General features: G+C 48.2%; 2 protein-coding genes across 2 annotated transcripts; both read left to right on the forward strand.

Annotated features, from left to right (window-relative positions):
* The first annotated feature begins 9,084 nt into the window (after positions 1–9,084).
* On the forward strand, positions 9,085–16,798 carry LOC144143325 (vacuolar protein sorting-associated protein 4-like). Its single transcript, XM_077675093.1, has 2 exons — positions 9,085–9,812; positions 16,363–16,798. The coding sequence occupies exons 1-2, from the start codon at positions 9,085–9,087 to the stop codon at positions 16,796–16,798; spliced, it is 1,164 nt and encodes a 387-aa protein (XP_077531219.1).
* Positions 16,799–19,886: 3,088 nt separating this feature from the next.
* Positions 19,887–26,578, forward strand: LOC144143326 (vacuolar protein sorting-associated protein 4-like). The gene is made up of 2 exons (XM_077675094.1): positions 19,887–20,614; positions 26,146–26,578. The coding sequence occupies exons 1-2, from the start codon at positions 19,887–19,889 to the stop codon at positions 26,576–26,578; spliced, it is 1,161 nt and encodes a 386-aa protein (XP_077531220.1).
* Positions 26,579–26,792: the final 214 nt, after the last annotated feature.

Genomic DNA, 26,792 nt, shown 5'->3' on the forward strand with positions numbered 1-26,792 from the left:
GGGAGGTGTAGACGGACGTGCAAAATTAAACAGACATTTTTATTCAGCCCTTCGTCTAACGACGACGATGGTTAACACGCAGCTTTCTTCGTGCGAAATAGAATCGTGCCAAATAAAATAGAAATAGAAGGGTCAAAGTCAGCGACTGTGCGACCAAAAGACAAAGGCCGTGTCTAGAGTGCCGTCCGACGGTATTATTAGCACTCCACTATATCAACATCCACCGTCGTTTTGTGGTAAAATTGCCGCGCCTGGCAGTACATCGCTCTAGATAACGTAAAGCTAGGCAACCTAACCTAAACATAACATAAGATAACCTAACGCACACAAAGAAATCATTTAAAACACCAAAACTAAGCTAAGGTGCAGAAATTACGCTTCAAATAAATAATGAAAAAAAAAAACACAACCGTGGCAAAAGCCGGTCTCGAACCACCGACTTTGGGATCAAGAAGCTAAGACGGATCCTGTACACTACAACGACAGCCTCTTTAGGGCCGCTGCTAGCCTAGTGTTAAATACTCGAATGTTGTCGGACGGCACTCTAGCCATGCCTGCAACGATCACCTAGAGTGCCGTCGGACGGCACTCTAGACACTGCGAAAGACAAAACTCGTGCCGGTAAAATTCCAAGCTCATCTAGTCAAAGTTTAAATCCAGAAGGAAAGCAATGATTCCCTCGCTAGAAACGTTTCCGATAAACCATCGTTTTCGTTATGCGGAGGAGTGCATGATTTTTCAAGCGTAGATAGCAGCTGTGGTAAAACGCTACCGCAGCATTCACTTGTAAAACTGGGTGGAAGTTTTTGGCACCCCCTGTCTTTCGTCCTCAAGCAATAGAGTAAGTGTTTTTTTTTTTTTTTGAAAAACCATTTACCAGCCAGCCAGCCACCATTGTAAGTCTTATTACACGTTTAAAGCAATGTTTTCCACGACAAACATTAACGTTCTAGTTTTATGCGGTATTGATTTTGTAAACGATTCCTGATCGCTCTAGTAAATATCTTTTAAGTGCGAATGCACTTCTTAAGCAAGCCTGAAGCGTCCGCCGCCGTCCGCATAGCAACAGCTGCGGGTGCGCGCGCTCCTCGTCTTCCTTGGCAACGGGGGGAGATGGGCGCGCGCTGCCTGGCCGCTGACATGGCACATACCCACGTGGGGGATTGGCCAGGAATCGGGCGTGAGAAGGGCTAATGCACCCGCTTAAAGGAGTACTGACACGAAATTTCAAAGCTGAGATCCGCTCTAGCAATCAAGAACAACGACAACACAAATAGGTGTCTGTGAATAAATGCATCTTTCTTTCTTTGTAGTTGTGTGTGTGTGTGTGATCTCTCTTTCGCGAACATTACCGAACCGCGCAAATTCAACTCGTGCCTTCGCACTTTCACATTCTTCCCCTCGGGGAAATGCGGGGAATTTTTTTGTGATATCAAACACATTTTGCGGTAATTAATGAAGTTACGAAGCGTCGTCCATCAGAATTCTTGTTTTGGGATAAATCTTAGACGGTACCCGCCAACTTCGTCTTTCGCTCGTGCACGACGCCGTTTTGTCATTAAATCTAAAGGCCGGCGCAGCAGCATTCTTGGATCGGATGCATACACCGGCTTTGTAGGAGCATTTCGCAGCAATATATTCCTCGATACATCAAACTTCACGCAGGCAAAAAAATTTGCACGAAGGAGCAGACTTGTATTTCCAGCTTGACGTCCAGCTTGGCGCATTGAACTTCGTCTGCTATTTGTAATTGCTGAGTATGGGCGTAAATCAGACACATGACATGCCTCGTAAAAGTCGCCTCTGCTTTCAAGATTTACCAATCTAAAAACATATCTTGGGGTTATCAACGCTTTGGAAGCCGCACCGGAGCAGAGCGACAAGAAGCCATGCAGAACTACGCTGCGCTGACCGCCATCGGCCTCCCACTGACGAGCGGTTCGCCACGGGCGGCGCTGTTCGCTTGAAGCGACGGTGGAGCCTTACAACGGCCGCCCGGTCCCTATAGACAATTTTATTTTCTTCGTCCTGGAAGCTATCAGTGGGCTGGGCTAGCGGCCCTACAATTGGCGCAGTCGACAGGAAGACGTAACTGCGCATGCGCAACACAGCCCAGAACATGGTCTGATCTCATTATAGAATACCGAAAGAAAAGGTTTATAGATTGTGAAAGATTGCTGCTATAGACGCTGCAATAATCAACTTTACCACAAAGTGCTTTAGTAAAGCAAACGGCCTCGTTAAAGCAAAGGAGACCGGACGGAAATGTTTCTATAGGTGCAAAATACATAACCAAAGAGAGGAATGCCGCGCCTACTCCTCCAGTTTGTCCTCGGCGTGAACCTTATGACACTTCTTATGGTTTCTTGAAACCATAAGAAGTGCCATAAGAACCTTATAAGGAACCATATGAACCCTGTGTTTTCTTGAAAATGCCGCGTCGGTGAACCAACTGCTGGCTATGCCCATCCTTCCTCCTGATTTGTTCCGCGCTCGTTCCCTACATCATGGTTACGCACGTGCGGGCACACGTGCGTCACAATGATGTAGGAACTGCCTCTGTGGAAAAGTTGTAGCAGATTTTATATGACAGAAGGAATAAACTTTTGTTAGAGCAGCCAAAGTTGTTTGGTTGACCGCCACGTGGGGGACCTCATTAGTCTAGGAAGCCCTCTGTCTTGGCGGCCTGTCTCGCGAGGTCTACCAGATGCTAGTGATCAAGGTTGGAGCTGGTCAACCGACCCTCCCTTTGCTCGAATGACAGGTTTGGATTTGGGGCAAGGGATGGTGTGGGGCGGCACTCCCACACCATGTGGTAGACAGTGCATGGCTCTACGCAGAATAACAATTGCATGTGTTGGGGGTGTTTATCGAGGTAAAAATAGGTTAGTTATTTTCCCCCATGTAATACCAAAGCCGGCGACGAGAGACACTAATCAGTCTTTGTCTTCTCGTTTCGCCCAGCTAGCAAGCTATCTCCCACCCCGCGGCTGCGCGCTGTACCGCGCCAGCCGCGCCGGGCCATGGCTCAGCGGAACAAAGGAAGCGACAAGTGTTTTCGCTCATTGACATTTATTACTGAATAAAAAACATACAAAGAGCATACAGTCTAGCTGGTTGACGGCGAAGATCTAGTTCCTTGTCCGGGCACTTTAATTAAGGGAATCGAGAGGTGCGACTCACCGCGACAACAGTCATCTCCGGGGTTCCTCAGCGCGCTTGTGTTTGCCTCGTTGGGACGCCGATGGCAGCCATTGTCGGTCTCCTTTTAGCCCGATCCTCGAAGGAAGGAGGTCGTAAGGCGCGTCCTGTCGCCTCGCTCCCCGAGCTCCAACTTCCCATCGCTTGCATCCCGCGCGCTCTCACCGGCCACATGACACTCCTTCGGCGAGGAGGTAGATCCCCTCGCCGACGTCTCGCCAAGAAGGTCGCCGTGAGGAGCAAGCAGTGCGGTGAGGTCGAACGATACGGAACGCGCTAAGGTCGCGTTCCCACAGTAGGATGTATGGAGTGTAGTAATGCCCCATGTGGAAATGCGTTTGCCTGGAGCTTTCGGTAGATGACCATGTCTTCGCGAGGCATCTTCAAGTGCGGAGGCGGAAAGGCTAATCGTACCACGCGGTAGTGGGCCAGGAGGTCAGTGTACCTTCGTGGGATTATTTCTCGTGTTGGGCTCACGGAAGGACTTGCTGATATCCCAGAAGGAGGCACCCGCTGTGCATGAGATCGGGCTGCGGAATGAGCCGCCTCATTCTCTTCCAGGGATGATTAATCCGGTAAACATATAATAAATCTGTCGGGTAAATCGGGTTGGGTAAATACAATTTTGGGTAAAAAATTAGCTGTGGCTTATCTCGGCTACCTATCATAGCCGAGATAAGCCACTGCTAATTTATTTCATTGTGAGCACTATAGTTGAGATATTTGAGTAAAGATTTTAGCCCAAGATCCGTCGAGAGAACGGCAGAGTGACAGAAAACGAGGAAGCGCGTGGCTGCGATGGCGTTGACTTCGCCCCGTGGTTGACTTTGCCCGGAAGGCGTCAAGTCGAAGCGCAGCTCGTCACGTGGTTGCCGAAGCGGCCTTCGCACGCCGCCTCGACGGGTCCCGTGAGCCCTTTGTACGCGTTGTAAGCCGGAGTTTACGGTCAGCAACGAAACAGTGGTATTAGTAGACAACAGAGGGAGTGACAGGCAGCCAGCCAATGCCGCTTCTAAAGCGAGTAGGCGTGACCGCTGAGATGGTTTGAACCCAAAGCACCGTTAGTACGTTGTACGAGGGTCATGTGAGAGATGCCGCGTTCTGAACTTCTAAAGACGGGGCCAAGCATGCGGATCGGTCCGAGCTTCTTGTTCGTCAGGGAGAGAGAATAAGTGCTCACGATAATTAAAAATAATCCACCAATGAATCGTCCAACATTTGCTTCCAAATAATTCAGGGTAGTCAAATTGGGCATCTGATACTCTCAGCATTAGACGTTACTGGGTTATTGTTTCGCAGAAAAGAATCTGTGTGGTCAAGCCCGTCAGGCAATCCAGCATGGATTGCAAGTCGACCGCAATAGTGGCAGTGACAGGTTCCGGAATAAAAAGATGTTCTGCTGCAACAGTGCTCCTTATAATGAAATAATAACCTTTTTGTGTTTCTCCAACCATTTATGAGAAAGAGTTAAAGTAAATTTCAGGACTGCTACTTATCCATAAAAGCTGATTGATTGTAGGGTTTAACGCGCCGACGCAACGCAGGCGACGAGGCGCGCCGTAGTGGAGGGCTCCGGATTGATTTTGACCACCTGAGGATCTTTAAGGTGCGCCGAAATCTCGTACACATGGGCGTTTTTTGCTTTTTTGCTCTGCATGGACGTGAACATGGCGAAAAGCGGCCGCCGCGCCTTATCCATGAAGACGCCGCAGAGTCTGGTGTCGCCGTGAGGGACGAGGCAGACGTCCGAGCTAGACTGATCTTTCAACGTCTGTGGCGACACAACTGTGCATGGGACGATCCGTTACCGCCAGACGTTGGAGAGCTTTGCAAAGCGTCGATAACAGAGGTGCCTGCTCTGTCTGCTCTGCGACTTCGCAGATGCGTCAGCTACCCAAAATCTCAGGGCTGTGCAAAATTCGAGTTGCATTTTTTTTGCTGACGCAAGCCCTCTAGCCTACGGAGTGGCTGTTTATGTCCGGCAACAACTCTGGGACGACAGCTTTACCACGAAGCTTCTTATGAGTAAAAGCCGTGTAGCGCCACTGAAGGCTGTTTCCTTCCCCCCCCCCCCCTCCAGCTACTAGCATGTCTTCTCGCTTCGAGGCTGTGGAGCTACATACAAGTTCCGGAGTTCGCAGATTATCTTGCTTCATTCTGGACCGATTTAGCGATGGCGCTGCACTGGATTTTGGGGGACTGAAGTCGCTGGGAGACCTTCGTAAGAAATTGAGTCACGGACATTCAATAATTAACAAGAGGGTGTCCCTGGCGGCAATGCATGAGTGCTCACAATTCCGCTGACTTGCTTACACGTGGAGGGTCGGCCCTGGCTCTAACGCGAAAGACGATTTGGTGGACGGGAACACCGTGGTTAAGAATTCCCGAAGAGGACTGGCCTAATACAACTTCACCACTGGTGCCAACGAGTGACCTGTCTCTAGAGCTTGCATGCGTGTGCCCAGCTGGGGTCGTTCGAGGGCCGGAACTTCAGTCTGCCGGCTTGCTTGCCCTCGATCACTATAGTCGCCTCTCCAGGCTACTGAGAGTTACTGCGTGGGTTATGAGGTTCCACCTTAATGCCGCCCCAAGCAAGTCGTCAGTTTCTGGCCCGCTCTAAGCAACGGAAATTAACGAGGCAGAACTGTACTGGTTGCCACTCGTTCAACACACTGCCTTTCCTTCCGAGCTCGCAGCACGTCGTGGAGGCCAGCCACTTTCATCGAGCTCCAGGGTGCTCACTCTACAAACCGATATCGACGAGGACGGTCTACTTCGAGTGGGCGGTCGGTTACACGAACTAGATAGCCCGGAGGAGCTGAAGCATCTAGTCTTGTTACCGGATGATCACCGATTCACCCAACTGTTGATCAATGCAAGCATGTCCGCCTTCTATACGCTGGTGTTCAGACTACACTGGTCGACCTCCGTTCACGATTCTGGATTTTGAAGGGACGTCGGACTGTCCGAAATGTACAGACGTCTTGTCTACCGGGCCGCAGTAGGCGCCTCCGTCCCTAGTCAGCACCTATGGCACCATTGCCAAGGGATCGCCTAGCAGAGACTTCACCCTTCGACGTCGTAGGCGTGGACTTCTGTGTGCCCCTCTACTAACGCACTAGCTCCCATTCATCTACGAAGTTCTTCATCACTGTGTTTTCTTGTGCAGTCACGCGTGCGGTGTACTTAGAGCTAACCTCGGATTTGAGCACACGAACCTTCCTTCTCGCATTCCGGCGCTTTACATTGAGGCGCGGAATACCATCGACTGTGTATTCTGACAACGCCAGGACCTTCCAGAGCTGCGCAAGACATCTTCGAGTGTTGTCTACACGAGAGATACAAATCATGCCAGCTCCAAGCGAATTGAGTGGAAATTTATTACTGAGCGTGCTCCATGGTGGGGCGGGTTTTGGAAGCGTGTCATCCGTACCATGAAGGACTCGCTCAAACGTTGTCTGGGACGCAGCTGTCTTGATTATGAAGAGTTGCTTACTGTGCTGTTGGAGGTTGAAACGGCTGTGAACTGCCGCCTACTCATTCCAGTTAGTGATGGCAGTACCGAAATTAAGGCGCTCACACCTTCTGATTTCCTCATCGGAAAGCGCGTGGTCAGTCTGCTCTTGAAAACAGAGTGCATCATGCCAACGTCCGCTGCACCCGATATGCGCCGACGTGCTAAGCACAGAGAGGAAACAGTACGTCGACTATGGAGCAGGTGGAAGAGAGAATATCTGCTTCTTCTGCGATCAGCGCATCACGGCACGTCAACGCTCCCGTCAAGACTCCACGTAGGGGACCTGGTCGTGGTTCAGGATGACAACGTGGCCCCACTGAGCTGGAAGATCGGCCGTGTGGTCCAGTTATTTCCGGGAAGAGATGGCGTATAGCGCTACATGAGATTCTCCTACGTAATGGACAGTGAATCCGACGCGCCATTCAGCGGCTCTGTCTTTTGGAGTCAACCGCGGCCGCAGGAAGATGTTGATTCTCGATCGCGGGGGAGAGCGCGTGCGCGGTCACTTGGAAGAAGAGAAAAAAGAAGGGCGGGGGTTTGTGCGCGCTCGTGCTCAATCGGAAGAAATAAAAGTCCAAGGTGTTCCGAACGGTAGCGTGGCGTCGGGCCTTCTAGAGTTAATAAGCCCGCAGTGGGGGGTTTAGAAGCTTGCTGGGGTCTAGCCGGCGCCTCGGGACTCCACCCGCGACCTGCAGCAAGTTCGATGGTACAAGATCCCCTTCCTCTCGCCGAGCTTGACATAAATACTCTCGGTGAGGGAAGGGGAAAGGTTAAAGAAAACAAGAAACGGCAAGGCATGCATTGCGCGCAAGCCGAGTTCACTGACGTATACGCACGGGTAGAATGCCACCCAAAGTGGTGAAAGCACGCCGCATCCTTTTGTAGCCGTCCGGGCGCCGTCTAGAGCGCTTCGGCGGCCCCCCTGCATCCGACACTCAGCTTTCCAGCAGTCCCTCTTAGAGTATCACGAGGTCCCTAATCGGCATCGCAGGGAGTGCAGGCAGTGCGGCGACGCCTGCGCTCTGACCCTAGACCGTCTAAACCAGAGGGGTTGGTCCGTGCGCCGCTCTGCTTGTTCACGTGCGCACCTTGCGTACAGGTGGCTTGATTGGCCGCAGCCCGTCAACGGATGTGCGTCAGGGGAAGGGGGGCCACTGTGGTACGATAACCTCCACACTCAAAACTTGCAGAGCTGTTTTTCTGTATAGGCGTTTTGCAAGAGCAACAACAACCACATATTATTGGCTGATCCCCAAATTTGGTGTGTTCTACACTCAAACAAACAGCAGCGGCATATTCCATGCCTTCAGAAGCTACATTCTGCTATCAACGCGGAATAATGCTTACTGATTCTCGTTCTGTTTGCGCTGCTCTTTCTTGCCCAAGCATATCTACTCTACGCCCAGCCCATTAATATTTATTGCTTCCATCCTTACAAGCACTTCGTTCGCTAGGTTTGGGTACCTGGAGACGCAGGCTTAACGAATCGGCAGACTCTGGTGAGCATGCATCGGAGGGCCTTGTGGTGGAAGTTCTACCGCCCGTACACTTCATACTTTCGGCACGTTTTCGTAGATTTTGCCTGCTGCAATGGATGGCTGAATCCTTTTATGCGTATAGATACAGAGCTCCTCCGGCAGTCATGGAAGGGTCGCATTACTCAGTCCTGAGCTTGCCAAGACACCCTCACAAGTTTACATGCTGGCGTATACCAAATTTAAATTATTATTTGTGATACGGCCCCTTCTCCACTCTATACATCGTGTAACGACAAGAAACCAAACAACCTTTTTTGTTCTTCTGTCGATGGTTCTTCTCTGTACAATAGAAATACTTGAAAGCACATTAGTTGACGCCCCCATAGTCTGTTACCCTAATTTTACCATTTGGGGCGAATGAGTACTTGGTGTTTGCGGCGGGGATCTTTGAGGAGTCGTACACTTATTCACTTAAGAATCTCCTAGTCTCCCGGGCTGGCCGCGAGGTGGCCCTGCCTGCTTCGCTCTCAATGCTACGCTCACTGTATTTCATCTTACTATTTCCCTTTCAGAACAAGCACGTTTACTCTCTCTCTACGTTCATATTTTTCACAAGACTTGTTCCCTTCTTCTTTCTTTTTATTAGTTTCCGTTTTATAATTGTTTCCCATTGTCGCCTGCCATATCACATTGTTTTGCATTTTTTATTTATTCTTGTATATATTCTCACTTCTATTCCAATATCAATGCGATCTATACATTTTTTCTTGAAATCTTGTATATAGTTTCTCTCACACAGCGACCGGTTCCTGGCCAATCTACCTGGGTTGATATGAGCCACTCTTTGGGAACCTACTGCCCCCCCCCCCCCACCATCCACCATCCACCATGGCCAGGGAAAACTACTCGGCAGCCGCTTTTCAGGCGGTCCTGGACAAGGCCACTGAGCAGGCATCCAAGGCCGAACAAAGCGAGCGCGATAAGAAGCTGCCAGAGGCGTTCCTCATGTACAAGCAGAGCCTGCAGACGTACCTGATGGTCATCGAGGAGCTTTTGTTCTCGTGCAACCGATTCCAGGAGCGAAACGAAGAGCTGCTGCTATCCCTCGACTCGACCGACAAGCTCCGGAAGCATGCCAAGGCGGGCAAGGAGAGAGCCAAGCAGCCGGAGGACGAGAGTGACTTCGAGCCGACCGCCAACATGAACCGGCTGCCGGGGGTCTTGTGCCTCTCGCCAGACCAGCCCGTCAGGTGGGGCGACGTGATCGGGCACGAGACGCCCAAGTTCGTCCTCAAGTTGGCGGTGCTGGACCGGTGTCCCATCAAGCACCCCATCATGTTCACGGGAAAGCGCAGGACGCTCAAGTCGATCCTGCTGTTCGGACCCAGCGGGTGCGGGAAAACGTACCTCACCAAAGCCTTGATGGGTGCCGCCAAAGACTGGGTCTGCATGGACGTGAACATGGCGAAGCTAATCAGGGACGCCCCAGAAGGAGCTGAAGACCTGTACATCAAGTCTCTTTTCAAGGCGGCCCGGCTGGCAGCGTGGGCCATCCTTGTGCTTCAAGACATCCATCTGCTCTTCAAGCCGAGCGACAAACCGACGGAAGAGCTGCGGTAGGCTTTTTTCAAGGATTGCAGTAAACCACGGAGGAGGACGAGTAAGCATTCCTGGGCGAGTTGGTGTTACATTGCAGAAAAATTCATGGCGCATGCTGACGAGGGCACGGAAAGAGAACAGAAAAGAGAACAGACACCACGGAGCGCTACTTTCAACTAGTTTTTATTGGAATTTTTATCGTCCGCATGCTCTATGAATTTTTCTGCACGGAGGAAGGCACTTCTTAAGCCGTTTGCATGGTTCACTGTCATTTTCGTTGCTAGAGTACACGAGGAAAGATACGCTTCTTAGTAGGCGGACGACTTGTCAGTGATTGTCTGAAGAAATATACCGTTGTTTCCTTTTCTGCACTCAAACCGTGGTGTTTCAGCCGTGTGAAATTAAACTGCTAGCGTCTAAGAAGGCAGTCTAAAAGTACGTTCCCTGGCGCAAAACGAAGATGAATTAACCCGATTACTTCAGACATTCGAGGCCCCTTTCACAGCAGTAATGCTAACTGGAACTTGCTAAACCCCTGCGTCATCACCCTACTGCCCGCCCGGATATCAGTGCTTTAACCCCTGTCGTGAAGATAAACGAGAAGGCGGTGTTTTGTTTCTCGTTAAGTAAAACCTTATTTGTAACCGTGTATGTGACTACTGCGCAGTGACTCGTGAATATGAGATGCTCACATTTAGGTGTCATAATCAATTGATCTTAGTGATGTCCAGTTGCACCATCTGGCAACTTTTGCCAATTCCTTTCATTACCCGAAAGCTTTCTTGATTATGCGATGGCCCAGAACATGAATGTCGTTGTGGGAGGAGATATTAATGTTAATACGCTTAATGCTTCGCACTAGCAGCAAGAACTTATCTCCGCCATTATAACGCCTGGTTTTTGTAACTCAATAGAAAACCCGACGCGAGTTACGTCTGAAATCGAATCTTTGTTAGACGTATTTGTTAAGAACATTGGTGCTGATCTCATAAATGCAGGCGTTATCTACATGGATATCAGCGACCGTCAGGGAATATTTGTGATAACGAATAAAAGTGGTCACACTGATAAAAAATTTTACCACCATACACTTATTAATCCCAACTTATAAACCCAACTTTATAATCTTATAAACCCAACTATTAATCCATCACGCCTTGAGTTATTCCGTCGCTGTGTCAGTCAGCAAACATAGCATGATGTTCATTCGTCAAATAGTTCGCCAAATAGTAGAGAGAGGGCATATTTATTTTTTATACATTTATTTATTTATTTATTTATTTATTTATTTATTTATTTATTTATTTATTTATTTATTTATTTATTTATTTATTTATTTATTTATTTATTTATTTATTTATTTATTTATTTATTTATTTATTTATTTATTTATTTATTTATTTATTTATTTATTTATTTATTTATTTATTTATTTATTTATTTATTTATTTATTTATTTATTTATTTATTTATTTATTTATTTATTTATTTATTTATTTATTTATTTATTTATTTATTTATTTATTTACAGTACCTTGCAGGCTCTGACAGGGCATTGAGTGAGGGGGGTACATAAGAAAAGCGCGAAACCGACAAGATTTTCAAGAAGTCACGAGAGAGAACCACAGTCCAGGAAAACATTATATAAGGAATTGGCTGTAAATACATATCTAGAGAAACGCAAAATGCAAAGATAACGTGTGCTATATCTTGCGCGAACAAAGACTAACATACTGCACATTCAAGATAAAAAGCAGGCAAGAGTACACAGGAACTTGATACACAAAAATACGAAAACACAAAGTTCACATAAAACAGATTGGTACAGTATTAGAAAAAAAAGTGAGCATGAAGAAGGTCACGGAATGCGTGGGGCTTAGATTAGGCGGGAAAGTTATCAGGAAGACCGTTCCAAAGCCTCATGGCCAGGGGAAGTGCGGACAGGTTAAATACATCAGTTTTATCTCACTGGCGGGAAAAATTATGTTGATTATTTACCCTACGGGAAATGTTAGTCAGAACTTTAGATGTAGCGTTGAGTGTGATGAATTGAAACACATTTCTGAAAAAGGCATAAAAGAGAAATGTTGCGTCGAAGATCAAGCGGGTGAAGTGAACGATTTAGTTCAATCTCTGATACACTTGAGGGGTACTTGTAGTTGCGTGTAATAAACCTTGTAGCTCTATTCTGTATTGCTTCAATCTGGTTAATAAAGTATTGATGGTATGGGGACAAGATGGGTGACGCAAACTCGAGCTGCGATCGAACGTATGTTGTGTAAGCTAGTTTACGAATATCAGATGGAGTAGGACGCAAAAATTTTGACGCAAGAAGCCTAATGAACTGGAAGCCTTGGCGGAGATGATACCGATATGGTTACTCCAGGAAAGGCCTTCTGTGAATGTAACGCCGAAGTATCAGCAGGATGAAATGCGGTTCAGGTGGCTACTATTAATGTGATAGTTGAAAAATGATTTTTCCCGCTTACGGGTAAAGGAGACTTCGAGATGTTTAGTGACATCAACCATGTGTTACACCAATTATAAATTATTTTCAAGTCATTTTGAAAGGAGAGGTGATCATTAATACTGCAGATGGATTGGGAGATAATGCATGCAGTCATCGGCAAAAATACGCATGCGAGATGATGTATTAACGGGCAAGTCTTTTTTGTATAATAAAAAAAGCAAGGGGCCAAGAACGCTTCCCTGTGGTACACCAAAGATATTGTAACAGGTAGGAGAAATTAAATTATTACCAGCTGTAAACTGTTGTCTTAGTGAAATTTACCATGCGGATTGATGCTTTTTTTATGTAATTAATCCCTGCCCACCTTCTTGGTCTTCGGACTGCAGTATGTCTTAAATAAATAATAAATAAATAAATAAGAAAGTTGCGAATCCACGAAAGCGTTAGTGAATCTAATCGAAGAGCAGACAGTTTAGAAATTGAGCGGTATTGGGGTAAATCTAAGTATATAAAAATCTAAAAATATACCGTCAGCTTATTGGTGTCTGCGACAACCGGCGTCCACCCTACGTTTTTTTTTCAATTCCTCTGATGCCCTGGGGCAAAATGGCGCAATAAAAAAATACCGTCAGCTTGCTGGTTATTGTCCATATTAGTATGCAAGTCAGTCGTAAATTAAAATAACTGTGTCTTGCATGATAGGCCTTTCCTGAATCCATGTTGGTTAGAAAAAACAGAAACAGTTTGATTCGAGGTGATTGTAAACATGTGAAGCGATAGTGTGCTCAAGCATTTCTTAACTAATGCACGTGAGTGATATCGGGCGGTAGTTCTCTGGGTAATGCTTATTTCCTGCTTTCAATATGGGTATCATCTCAGCGAGTTTCCAATCGTCTGTTAGCAATCGAGATGATAATGAATTTCTAAAGATGTGATAAAGAATTTTGATTGAAAGGGGGATGGGGCTTTTTAGTATTTTAGATATAATGTTATCTACGCCAAAAGATGTAGATATTTTTAAATTATCGATCAGAGAGGCGACACCTTCCCCAGTAATTTCACTAGGTTCCATAAATGGCCAGGCAGAGTTAGGAAAATGAGGCAATTAAGAATAATCTTCCTGGGTAAACACAGGTGAAAAAATGAATTAAAGGCTGACGGACATTTGTTTTCAGGTAGTGGGATAGGGTTATTGTCATGCAGAGCTATTGTTTTGCTATCATGGTCAGGTGACATTACTCACCGGAACGTTTTTGGATTCGATATCAGAAGTGATGATAGGACATTGGAAAAGTACTTTTTGTTTTGCTTAGTCTAATGCGCGGCAGTAAGTATCAAGGTAATCCTTGTAATTCTGCCAAGCAGCTGATGTGCGGGTGAGCTTTGCGCGTTTATAGAGGCGTTTTTTTCCCTTCCCCATTTCTTTTAGTGTTCTACTAAACCAGGGGTTAGTTTTGTCATTAGTTATAGAGATTAGTTATAGTTAAGGACGCACTTGTTGATAAGGATAGACATCTTGTTTTTAAATTTCAGCTTGTTATATTGAACCGTTCTACTTCTTTTATTTCATATGCGGACGATACAGTGGTTTTTCTAACGGGTAAAAGTGACGAAGCGATTGCCAATCAAGAGACAAGGGACAAGCATTTTAACGGGCACCAATTGTCTACAAATAAATAAAGAAACAACAAAATAGTATTGTTTACACCACCAACCAAAAAATTACGCCCATCTTCCGGCGAGGGAACCCTGATGTGATGCAACGCATCGGGGGGTCCAATTGGCGTTTCCGTTGGGTTGATTCTCTAAATCGGGTGAAACGTGTTGTGAACGCGTATGATGCATTCCATCACATGCGGGTGTTCTCATACGCGGGAATATGGGCGTAATTTTACTTTTCATGAAGGGACCGTCGCTTCAATCACGTCTTCATCGGAAGAATCAAGTCAAGCACACAGTCGTCAATCACAGTGACGCGGAGTCGAACGAGAGCGAGCGCTGACTAAACCGCCGCAGCGCGATACCCGCTTTATATTCACAGCGCCTCAAGGAGAGGAGACAACGGAGGAGAGTCGCGCATGCGCACACTTGCGCGACGGGAGCGGAGCGAAGCGAACGAAGCGCGCGCACACAGCTGTTGTTTATGATAATGAGGCGGAGTGAGAGCGTTGCGCGCACCGCTGTCGGAGAGAAGACGGGACGAGAGTCGCGCATGCGCAGCTGGCGTGCGGACGCCGCACTACGCCGACGCAGGAGGGACATGCCTCAGAGGAAGAGATGCGTCGCATCTAAAAAAACTGTCAAGGCTAATTTCTGTCTACCTTGGCTCAGAACAAATCAAGGTTGTGGAAGCAATAAACTCACTAAGAGTACTTTCTTCCAGCAATCTAAAATGGGATAAACACATAGAATACCTCTGTTCTACAATTTCATCTGCGGTTGGTGTTATTGCGAGTTTGAGAGGCATTGTTCCCACGAAAGTGAAATCATTATTGTATAATTCATCAGTTGCTTCACTTACTCAATATTGCAGTCTTGTAGGGTGCACTACGGGAGTTACAAATTTAACAAAAATACACATTTTGCAAAAAAAGAGCCAATCGATACATGGCCGACGTACATTTTCTTCATCCCACTGCTGATCTTTTCTCAAAATATAACATTCTTCTTTTTTTTCTTTATACAATCGTAAACTTACTTTTACTAACGCTCAAACGTTTTGTCAAGAGCAACGATAACTTCTATCAACCTTAACTTAAGGGATAATCTCCACAACCGAATACACGACATAAACCAGGGTAATACCAACACCTCGAACATACTGCGACACAGTCTCTGAATTATGCCTTGACAGTTTTGTTAAACCGATCATTCAAAGACAAATTCGACCCGTTTAGAAGAAGGCAGCAATGCAATAAGGCTGTTTCTTGAGCAACATGTCTCCATTATACCACGAACTGATTTTTGAAAACACTTTTTTGTGTGTTCTTCTTTGTGTGTTCTTGTGTGTTCTTCTTGTGGCCTCTTCTTTGTTCCTCTTGTGGCCTTTTTTTTGCCTCTTCTTTGACTCACGGGGGTTGGGGCCCTTGTCAAGCTGTTTTCGTAGCTTCTTGTTCCCCCTCTTTCTTCTTAGAAAATAAACATGATAATGATGATGATGATGATGATGATGATGATGATATGGCACCAGATCGTTCCTATTGCTTTTCATGAAATGTCCTAAGCGCTCACGGATTATTTCGGGGGAGAGACAGAAATAGATGTGCCTAGCTGTTTGCGTGTCACCACCGTATACATAGAAAGGGTCAGCGACCTTTCCCAGAGAGGATTCTGTCGTGTTGATAGCTCTTACTGCTGGACGGAGTGCAGCCCAGTCTTGTCACTCCTCCTTATCCCGTTCAAAGCGTGCTTTTTTTAAAATATTATTTATAGGGCCACGCCGAGCAGCAGTAACTGCGCCATTTGTGGCACCCCGAAAACCATTCACCCGTATTATTGCAAGGAAGGAAGGAATGAAGGAACAGTACAGGGAATACATTAAGATTAACCTAATTGGCCACCCTGCACATGGAGATGCGGATACGGGAATCGAAATGGTTGTAAAACACTGCGGCACATATTAAAAGAAAAAAAAATGAAGAAAAAAATAAAAAACGAAGCAAGGCATGGGAACGGTAAGTACTAGGGCCGCAGCACGCATAAGAAAAAAATGAATAAAACTAAGCAAATGACCCGACAAAATTTACGAACAAAGGGCGCTGCAAGCTATGCAAAAGGAAGACAGACCGAAAGCTTGAACGCCACTGTGTTCTCTAAGGAGTAATGGCGGCTACTTGTTCCCTGATCTCTGGCGGAAAAAATACAACAACAAAATAAGACGTGGGTAACAGTTTAATACCGCTCGCACGTGACAAGTGCGGCACTGTATCCAGCAACAGAAGGCAGAGTGACACGCAAAGTGCGGATTGAGAGAGAGAGAGAGAGAGAGAGAGAGAGAGAGAGAGAGAGAGAGAGAGAGAGGCAGGAGTAAACGTTGGCACCGTAAGTAGCAAAATAAGGGTGAGGTTCAGTGGTTTTTCTCTCCCTTATTTTCGCAGGAACCAGAGAATCCGGCAGAGCGTGGCCAGCGAGATCCAATTCCTCAACGACACGATCACAGCCGAGATCACGCTCTGCGTCGCCACCACGAGCTCCCCCAGGATGATCGAACCGAGCTTCGCGGGGGTCTTCAAGAAGTTCGTCTACGTTCCGCTGCCCAGGGCCCCAGAGCGGCTTCGCATCTTCAAGCAGCTGGTCGGCAGGGACCCCTGCGAGGTCACGGACGACGAGTGGACAACGGTGGTGAACAAGACGCAGGGCTACAGCGGCGCCGACATCCTCACGGTGGTCATGCACACCTACAAAGACTCCGACCGGCCGCTCACCTTCAACGAACTCTCGCTCGCCACCGACTTGTACCGGCCGAGGAACACCGCCGACGACATACAGGCGTGCCTCAGGTTCAAGCACCAGCACGCCAGCACCGCCCCTTAGGCGCTTCTCTTATCTGCGTTCATCTTTCCAACGCCAAATTCACGCGAAGTGTTGCCGCAGGTGTCGGCAGCAAACCAGAATAAACACCGTAGCTCTGTCACCTGTCGACGCTACACGTATGACTGCCTGATTCGCACGCTAATTCGAAAACATCAGATTTCGGGGTCTTAAGCGCCGAAGCCACACCCGGGGTATGATGAGAGCCGTGGTGAAAGGCTCCGTATTAGGTATCATTCACATAGCCGTTTTTCAACCCGTGACGTCACCGTCTTCCGTCATGGGCGACGGTTTCTCGGGCGATTTCTCGCGGAAAACGGTGCGACGGGTATGCGAAGCCGAGCTTCCGTTCCGTCAACGCGACGGGACCGCGCCCCGCGGTAAACCAGCCAACCAGAAAACAATATTTTACGGCTATATTTCGCGAAAAGTGAGCACACGTAAAAATGTAAGCCGCTTTCTTTACTTTTCAGATTGAGCCCGCTCAATTCTAGGTTAAACTGATCACTAGGCAGACGACCCTGTACTCTGACGAAGAGCTCCAGTACGAACGCTACTCCATTACATCTGCATCGCAGTTTTTTTGACGTGATGGTGCTGTGAGAGAGAAAGTGACGGCTGTGTGAATGAGGCCTTAGTGTTGACCATCTAGTCAGCGCCTGCTTCTGAAAACGAACCACCGTGTTTCGGATCAAACCCGCTCCCTTGGACTCAACAGCAACAACGCACTGAGCCACCGCCGTGGGTTGCACACTAATTGCTAAAACCGTTGTGCAGCTCGGGATGAAGTTGTAGATAGGGTTTCGTCCAATGAAACTGACGCACCCAAAATGACACCGAACAACACGCGTTATCGTCTTTATCCATGCATACGACTGGGGCCTGAGAGCGGAGGCTGTACCCCGGAGCTTCATAATAACGAAATTTCAAAGGCACTGTTCGCTAGTTCTCCGTCAGTGCAACGTACCCTTCAGAGAATGTAGCAGTTCCTTGCGCTAAAGCACCATTTTCCGTAAACCATTTTAATTAAGCAGGCCATCCTTTCGGTCGGCTATACTTTCGCTCGTTCACATTCGCACGCCGTTTTTGTAAGAGTATATCTTTCCGCGCCTCATTTTTCATCCCTGCAAGGTCACATTTACAAGGTTAAACTGATTTTCGCTAAAACAGAAACGCAGACTCACTTTGTATTCTGGCGATCAATAAATGCAATTCGTTGCGTCCTCAAATTGTCCAATTGCCGGCACATCTTGCCGGGCTATCACCGCCTGATTATTCAACATGACGACCAACCAGCCAGACAACCTATAATTGATCCATTATTACTCCAAGAAGCACTCCAAACCTTCTGGGACGCTGCTAAACGCGTGTGATATAATTGAGAAAGTGACCTTTTTTCCCTTGCCGCAGTTTTTGTACTTCACTGTACTGATTGTGTGCGTTAATTACTTTTTGCATCTGCTGGACGCGTCACGTTTGCGCCCGGCCTTAAATTTAATATTCTGCGCACTGCCTATTCTGTGGACCAGACGACAGGGTAATGCTCAACTTTATTTTGTGGTCCAGACCATAGGATTATGTTCGGTTTTGAGCTACTGATAAAAGGGCCCCACTTTCAGCTTCCGTGTCGCAGAGGTACTGCACTCGGCTTTGGCACTAACGCCCTGGGTTCGAGTCGAAGCAGTTATGTAACTTTTTAAAGTACATTTTCGGCCGTAACCTGTTCTTTTAAGTCAATTCTACGCATTATTTATGTAAATTAGTGTGTATTGGTATCTTCTGGCTTGCTGTAGACGAATAATAATCCACTGTGGCACGCTCCACAGAATAATGCTGCACATTATCCTGTCTTCATGATCATCATCGTCCACTGGTCCACAAAATAGGCACTGCCAATATTCTGCGTTGATTTCCGCATATACTTTCGGCGTCATGTTCATTGCACTTAGGAAGAGCACGTATTATGCATTCATTGCTATGTTTTGACTTGGAAATGTTTTTCACTTATGTTAACCCCGTATATTCTCCCATGGAATGTGCCACGTGCCTGGAGGGCATAAATATACCAATAAAAACTGAATAAATACACAAACGATTTACACTAAAATCAACTAAAAAGACTGAAGAGAAATTTAACATGAATAAAAAATAAATCAATAATGAATTCTACAACTACATTGCCCCTCTCAGCTGCTTCTAAGGCGACGATCATAGTAGTATCACCGTCAGAGTCGATCTTGAATTAAGGGACATTGTAAATGTCACTTACGCATTGATGTCTTGCCTCAAATGTGTTCTTTTTGCTAAATAAAGTTGACACGTATGAACATTGCCAAGTCGAACCTAGACAAGTGGAACCTAGACAAGTGGAACATTGACACGGGATTTCGAAATCTGGAAAGTTTTTTCCTACATAGCCATCTTGTTCAAGAATTTTTGTAACTTTTCGCCGGGCGGCCGAATCGAGGGACAGACAGACAGGCAGGCCAAAATTTTCGCTTTTATGTAGCCCAAGAACAACTATTGTCTTTAAAAATTGCGTATTTTAGGCCGAGCTGCATGTACCGGTTGACAGAGTAAGAACTCAAAGCAAATTTTTTGTCCTCTGCCAGGGCCAACCCGACAGGTGCTACTGTTAGCATCTCAAAACACCTCATATACCCGCACTGGTTTATTGGACAGTGCTTTACACGCGCAGTGTGCGCTGGGGCAAGCACAAAGTATTCACGAAATCAGTCAATAAATAGATCAAAGTATTTAGCGCGGAAGCTATAGGATGGTCCACCATAAGGAATATGTTCACGTACTATTTGGGTCTACTGAAGTGTTACGTACCTGTAAGAAGCACATACCTTCTGTGGGGGATCGGCAGACCCCTGTAAAGAGGAATGTATGCTGAATTTACACGGTGTTACGTGGATGGCGTTACCAAGCCACCTGTATTTCTTTTTATGCGACGCAACTCTTCCTCTGCCATCACATGGATGCTAGAGAAATCCCTTCGTCTTGGTTCCCCCCCGTTCGAAGAAGAGGGGAAAGAGGTCGGGGCGTTGCGTTGTGCCCCCCGCCAGGCACACGGGAGGCAGCGGCCATGGCGGCCGAGAGATACTCGGTGTCCGCCTTCCAGACGCTGCTCGAGAAGGCGAACAGGCTGGCCACCACGGCTGAGCAGCATGACCGCGACAAGAAGCTGCCGCAGGCGTTCGCCCAGTACAAGCAGACGCTGCAGACGTACCTGACGGTCATTGAGGACATGCTCTTCACCTGCATCCACTTCCAGGAGCGCAACGAGGACCTGCTGCGCGAGATCACGCCCAACGACAAGTACCGCAAGCCCACTCACCCGCAGCCCGACCGCTCCAAGCAGGACGTCGACGCGCTCGACTTCGAAGGCTCCTCGAACCTGAACCGGCTGCCCGGGGTGCTGTCCATCACGCCGGACAAGCCGGTCAAGTGGAGCGACGTGGTGGGCCACGAGACGCCCAAGTTCATCCTCAAGCTGGCCATCCTGGACCGCTGCCCCATCAAGCACCCCATCATGTTCACGGGCAAACGACAGAGCATCAAGTCCATCCTGCTGTTCGGGCCCAGTGGCTGCGGCAAGAGCTACCTGACCAAGGCCATGATCGGTGCGGCCAAGGACTGGGTCTGCATCGACGTCAACATGGCGTCGCTCATCAGGGACGCACCACAGGGAATGGAGGACATGTACGTCAAGTCGCTCTTCAAGGCTGCCAGGCTGGCCGGGTGGTGCCTGGTGCTGCTCCAGGACGTCCACGAGCTCTTCAAGCCCTGCGAAAAGCCCTCGGACGAACAGAGGCAGGCGTCCTTCCTTCGCTTATTCCCTCATAGGTCTCCTGCTCGTTGCGAGTGTTGCCTCATGCATATTTTTTGTCGGTTACGGAGGCTGATGACGCAATGACGCACTATTGACGCATGCTAGAAATACCTGGTTCAAACACTTCACATGAAATACCTAGTTCAAACATTTGAACGAATTGCGAAGTTCCCAGTTAAGCGAATGGCTTGTTGGAACTACGACAATGTAAGCGTCTATTTTCGCCGCGGCATTAAAGAAAGCTGTTGAGGCCAAGGATTAGCTTGGCAAAGGCTATGCCCAACGGGCCAGAACATGACCCCTTTCTGCACGGCGGGACAGTTTCCCCGTTATCCTATCCTAACTATGCACAAGTTGAGTACAACGACCGCATTATAATTTAAAGGAAAAAAAATAAGAAAAGAAACTACACAACTACTAATTTGACAAGCAAAGATGTACCTGTTCGAGAACAGGTGCGGGGTTACATAGATTACAGGGCGTTGTACCTGGCTGTAGTGCTATGTACGTTCAGGCTAGCTCTTTTGTGACAATTCGCGACTGTAGTTCAAGCTGTGTTGTCCCGCTTCTCAATGCGCGTAGAGTGATGCGCGTTGTGGACTGCATTTGAGTCGTGAGATTATATAAATAACTTAATGCCTCAGGATTTCTCCCTTGGCACGCAGCAGTCGTACAAGCTCAGACATACTGAAAGTTTGTGTGTCAGCTCGTGCTCTAAAGATTAGCCATATTCTTTAATAAGGGGGCAGAAATGTTCATTTTCGATATGCCATTTTCCGATGGTAACAATTATCAGACAGAGCATAATTATCAGATATATCCTAATGTGATGTTACACTGGCATTAACCAGCTGTTCACAACGATGTGTCGACTTGGTATCCTCCAATCTCTGCGATAATACAGTAAATTTATGTAGCAAAAACGCAAAGTTGTCCCGGCGTATAATTTAGAATCATTGCAAAAAAAATGAAGCCATAATTTATTTCCGATGAGTCTTTAGATGCATTTTTTTAGCTTGAAATAACTAGAGCGAGTACCGCATTTTTGTGTGCGTGTCTATGTGTTCGACAGCCCATTTTTATATTCTGCTGACAACTGTCATCTTTTAGTTGCAGTTTCTTTTATTTCATTTTTTAACAACTTGTTCACTGGGCAGTGCTTGTTCGCCATTGGATGCTGTGTTGTATGACTTCCCCGCTAGCTGCCCGTTCATCCAGCCCTGTCGCAGGATTAACGGGATAAAAGTTGGCCGTCTACGCCGCGTCATTTATCCGTTATATTCTCGCTTTGGTCCCTCTATTTGCACGCCGGCATTAGAAGGATTAAAGCTTAGTAGGACCTCTGGTACCCATCTGTAGAAAGACAAGGAGCACCAGGGGAAAAAAAGACGTAGCCAATGTGGGCTGCGACGGCTCGTGACGTGACTGTGGAGACCATTTTCGGGCACGATCGCGCTTTGCGACAATGGCGGCAGTGCACACTGCACGCTGCACTTGTCTGTTGTATAGTTAAAAGTAATGATGAACGCCGAGCCTTGTACGAGCGGCACGAGCTATCCTGCACAAAAGCATGGGCCAAACGCCACCTAAACTATGCGTCCAACATGTGCAGTATAAACGGCCTATACATTAAGGCAACGCTTTTTGGTGAGGACGTAATATGAAAATTGACTTCAAACCTTTAATTCCTGTCCTTATCTTTCTCGGCAAAACGGGAAACGCAAGAAAGTGCCGAGCGAGGGATAAACTAATGTTTTCACCGTTAGTGTCGCATGTATCCCATTTATTGGCATTCATGTATAAGTCAATGTCATTATCAATATATGGCTTCCTGTTTTGTGCCACAAGGCCTCCAAAACACGTGGCATCTACACCAACGTGAAACCTGCGGAGCATGCAGTGTATAAGTGTATTCAAAGATTGCAAGTCTCTCTGTTGCCACACGGCGCGTTCTAATTGGGCGCCGGAGAAGGGCTGGCGGGAGGAGAAATCGCGCGCTTGCTAAGGTGGTGGCGCCCTCTCTTGGGTTGAACCGGATTTAAGCAATTGGCATGCCCCATCTGACCCATTGGGAGTAGTGGCAGGGGTCAACGCGAGCCCAGTGCAATGCCGGCGCCTCGCCCTGTGGGCTTGTCCTCTTCAAGAAAATTTATTAATCGCCGATACAAAGACCCGCTGTGCTAAATACTACACGGGTCGCCTAAACCATACACACTGCATGTATCACTTCACTTACTACACCACTCACTACACACACAGTTCACTCCACAGTTCTCCATAGTTCACTAGTACACACACTATTAGAAGCACAATTACTCTGAAAGATCACTGTAGATGACATCCTCGAAAGTTCACGACAATACGTCAAGATCAATACAACAGTCAATAGGGTAGAATAGACACTTCTATTTGTTTGTTTACCACACGGATAAACCGAGTGGACCACCGCTGAAGGAACTGCTCTTCCCCCAGCGCGGCGAGCTCAGCCTCCAGGTGATCGAATAGACGCGAGCGCATTTTCCGAAGCATTGGAAACATGCACTTTTGCGGCCGCGCTCTGAGAGCCGCAAAGCCGCGCCTTTTCCAGATGATCTGGGCACCAACGCACAGTAAAAACAGAACAAATGCGTCGCGCGACTTTGTGCGTGCGTCGAGTTTGTGTCCAAACGTCCGAGCTAACAATTTCCAGTAGGTCTTTGCAACCTTGCAATCGAAAATCGCGTGCTGCAGGGTTTCACGCTGCCCGCACTGTGGGCACCTGTTGGAGGGTGCCACACCCCATTTCGCGATGCGGTCTGCCGTGGGCAGGACCCCCCAGCTGCGTTGCCAGCTGAAATCTCTCACGTCGGCCGGTAAAAATGAGGCCGTCAGCTGCTTCCACCTTACCGCCCTGCTCTTTCGGAGCTGGCCCTGAGTGAGCTGCGTCACTGCGAGGGTTTCGCAAATTTTACTCGGCGGTGTGTTGAAGACGTCAATATCAGGGAGTTGCGTTCTCAAATTTCTGAATGACTTTATGACGTGCTTATAAAACGGGGGTGGCTGCTCGGCTGAGGGTCCTACCCGCGCACCATCGAAAAACAATGCTCGGTCAGTGCCAAGGAAGAACTCACAGAGCTTTCGCCCAGGGTATTCCTCTTCACTAGCTAGGTTGAGCAAGTTCCTTATTGCGAGGAGACTACTCATTGTTTCTAAACAGGAGATACTGAAACCGCCCATGCTGCTTGGAAGTCGCAAGCAAGTGCGGGCCACTTTTTCAGTTTTCCCACCCCAGAAAAAGGAGCCGAGCATAGTTCCCAGTTTCCTGAGTAGATGCCGTGGTGGCCGCGCCACCCTCGCCACGTAGAAGTAGGCTGCCGACACACAGGCTTTTATCACATAGCTGCGCTCCTGCAAACAAAGGTCGAAGAATGCAACTACCGCTAGCCGCGCCTCCGCCTTTCCTTTCAACTGCTTCTATGTCTCAGTCGCCACTTCGCCCGACGCGCGAAAGACCACCCCCAACACTTTCACTCGGGCAACCCATTCAATGCCGCCAGGCAGGTGCGACGCGAACGCGCCAAAGCGGAGCGCCTTGCTTTTCCCCCTGTTCAGTTGGGCACCAGACAGCTCGCTGTACTCTGTGAAAAGCCGTAAAAACGCTGCATAACTGTCTTCGTCTCTTAAGAACAGGAAAACGTCGTCCGCGTACGCCGAAACCTTGACCTGGCCCTGGCCAGGCAACGGGAAGCCGCGTATCGCAGGGGAGTCAATTATTCGACGCAAAAGCGGATCAAGGCATAGAGCGAAGAGGAGGGGCGACAGCGGGCAACCCTGTCTTATTCCACGAGTGACAGGGAAGGGTTCAGTGAGCTGCCCGTTCACAAAAAGCTGCGATGTCACGTCCGTGTACAGTGCCCTCAACCTTGCCACGCAGTCCCGAGGAAAGCCGAAATTTTCCAAAACGGTGAGCAAGTACTGGTGCTCGACCCGATCGAAGGCTTTCGCCTGATCGACCGAGACAAAACAGCCGGATATGCCCGTCCGCGTGGCGAAGGTGAAAGGTCTCTAGTTAGTGTCAGCGCCGAGAATATAGTGCGGCCGGGGACACTACACGTCTACGCTAAGCTAACTATTTCCGGGAGCGCCATGCCGATGTGCTTAACCAGCACAGACGCTACCAGCTTGTAGTCCGCATTCAGCAGAGTTATCGGCCGGTAGGCATGCGGTTCTGAAGGATCGCCGCCGGGCTTATCTATTAGAACTACCCTCCCCGCGCGAAACGAGTCGGGTTTCCTTCCTTCGGCCAAGAATGCGTTCACCGTTTTTAGCATATGCTCTTTGAGGACCGGGAAAAACACTTTGTAAAACCCCGCCGGGATTCCGTCAGGGCCAGGAGCGGAGGAGTCACGCATATCTTTCAGTACTTTCCATAGCTCCTCCGCCGTGACAGGGGCCCAGAGACGCTCGTGCCAGTAGCTAGGGACGCTGGGAAGTGCCCCGCAAAAGTTCCGTACGTGATTTTTCAAGCTGTTCTCATCAAAGCAAGCCTTCTCTGAACTGAAAAATTCATGGAAGTACTGGGCAAACGTCCTGCAGATATCCTCATTATTCGTACTCCGTTCATCATTCGGTGACTGTACGTATGGAACTTGAAAACGCGATGCCTGATCTATTGAGCCTGCTTTAACGTGCCTCAAGACAGACGGATCTGATACTGGGCGCCCCAAAACGAAGGCTTTGCTTGCCGCGCGTGACGATTGGCGCAAAAGGCGCTCGTATCGCGCCTCTAGGAGATCCATGTAGTCTCGGATAGCTTGTCCTCGGTGATCCACAAGGCCTCGGCACGAGGCAGGTAAGCCTTCTCTTGCTTCGGCCGACCATCCCAGCCGATTAGGCCTCGCGTCGAGAGCCGGTGGGTATTTGAGAGTAACAGAAATTATAACCCGTATACAAACAGCTTCTGCTTGCGCTTGGCGATTGTCGAAGCGGACAGGAAGCGTTCCACAAACCTTTATATCATGTTAGTTTATTTTGAGCCGGTTTTATCCATCATGCACTTCTCTTTTAGTACACGTTACGTTCTAGCGCGAGGAGTTGGAAAACAAATTTCCCGGTGTTTTAGTACCGTGACTACAGGCCACGCCGACAGCCCGATCCCCTAAGGTGCTTCGCCCCTGAAAGGGCCACAGTGTAGTGCTCCCAATGAGGGAGTAATTTCGCGCACTACATTCCGCATCATTTGCTACAATTCAGTGTTCTCTTATGCCATTAAGAGCGGTTACACGCACAAAAATGACATTCTTCATCATCGCAAAAATGACATTCTTCATGGCGCAACTTTTGGGACCACCTAATTAGGCTACTTATTTTTCACAAACTCACGCAAGGGAAAAAGAAACCACGGAAAGACTGCTCTCACACTGAATACCACCAGGCCGGTCGATGGTTTCTTTCGCGCCAGTGCCGCTGTGTCTTAAGAAACAAACCACAGCCCGGCAATGACCCCTTGCTCTTATTTCCCATCACCTCGCAGGCAGCAGAAACTGCGCGAGAACATCGCCAAGGAGGTGAAATTTATCAACGAGAACCTGACGTACGAGGTCACCATCTGCGTGGCCACCACCAACGCGCCCAAACTGGTCGACTCTTTCTTCGTGGGGGCCTTTCAGAAGCGCATCTTCATCCCCATGCCGAGGCCCGAAGAGCGCATGCGCATCTTCAAGCAACACGTGGGCAAGGCGCCGCACACGATCACAGACGACCAGTGGATCGAGGTGGCCGACCGCACGGCGGGCTTCTGCGGCGAGGACATCCTCTCGGTGGTAATGCAGACCTTCAAGGAGTCGGGCGAGCTCACCTTCGCGGAAGTGTCCGGCGCCCTGGAGCATTTCAAGCCCAAGAACACGCCCGAGGACATCGAAGAGTGCTTCAAGTTCAAGAAGGAACACGCCGCCACGTCGGCCTAGTCATCCGCGACTTCGTCCGACCCCAATATAAATTCTTACTGGCGAAAACAGGGGAGCAACCCGCTGGGGGGCGATATAACAACGCTATCAGTTCGGCACGCGGTGTTCCGCGAATGCGTATGTGGGCCCTCCGAGGTTCTCTGCACAAAATGACGACTCATGAATAAATACACACCTGCCATGCGGCTACGTAAATCTCCGTTTTAAGAGCCTT

The sequence above is a fragment of the Haemaphysalis longicornis genome, unplaced genomic scaffold, assembly GCF_048455015.1.
Source record: "Haemaphysalis longicornis isolate Haplotype H1 unplaced genomic scaffold, Haemaphysalis longicornis Haplotype H1 scaffold_6, whole genome shotgun sequence".
Classification (NCBI taxonomy): Eukaryota; Metazoa; Arthropoda; class Arachnida; order Ixodida; family Ixodidae; genus Haemaphysalis; species Haemaphysalis longicornis.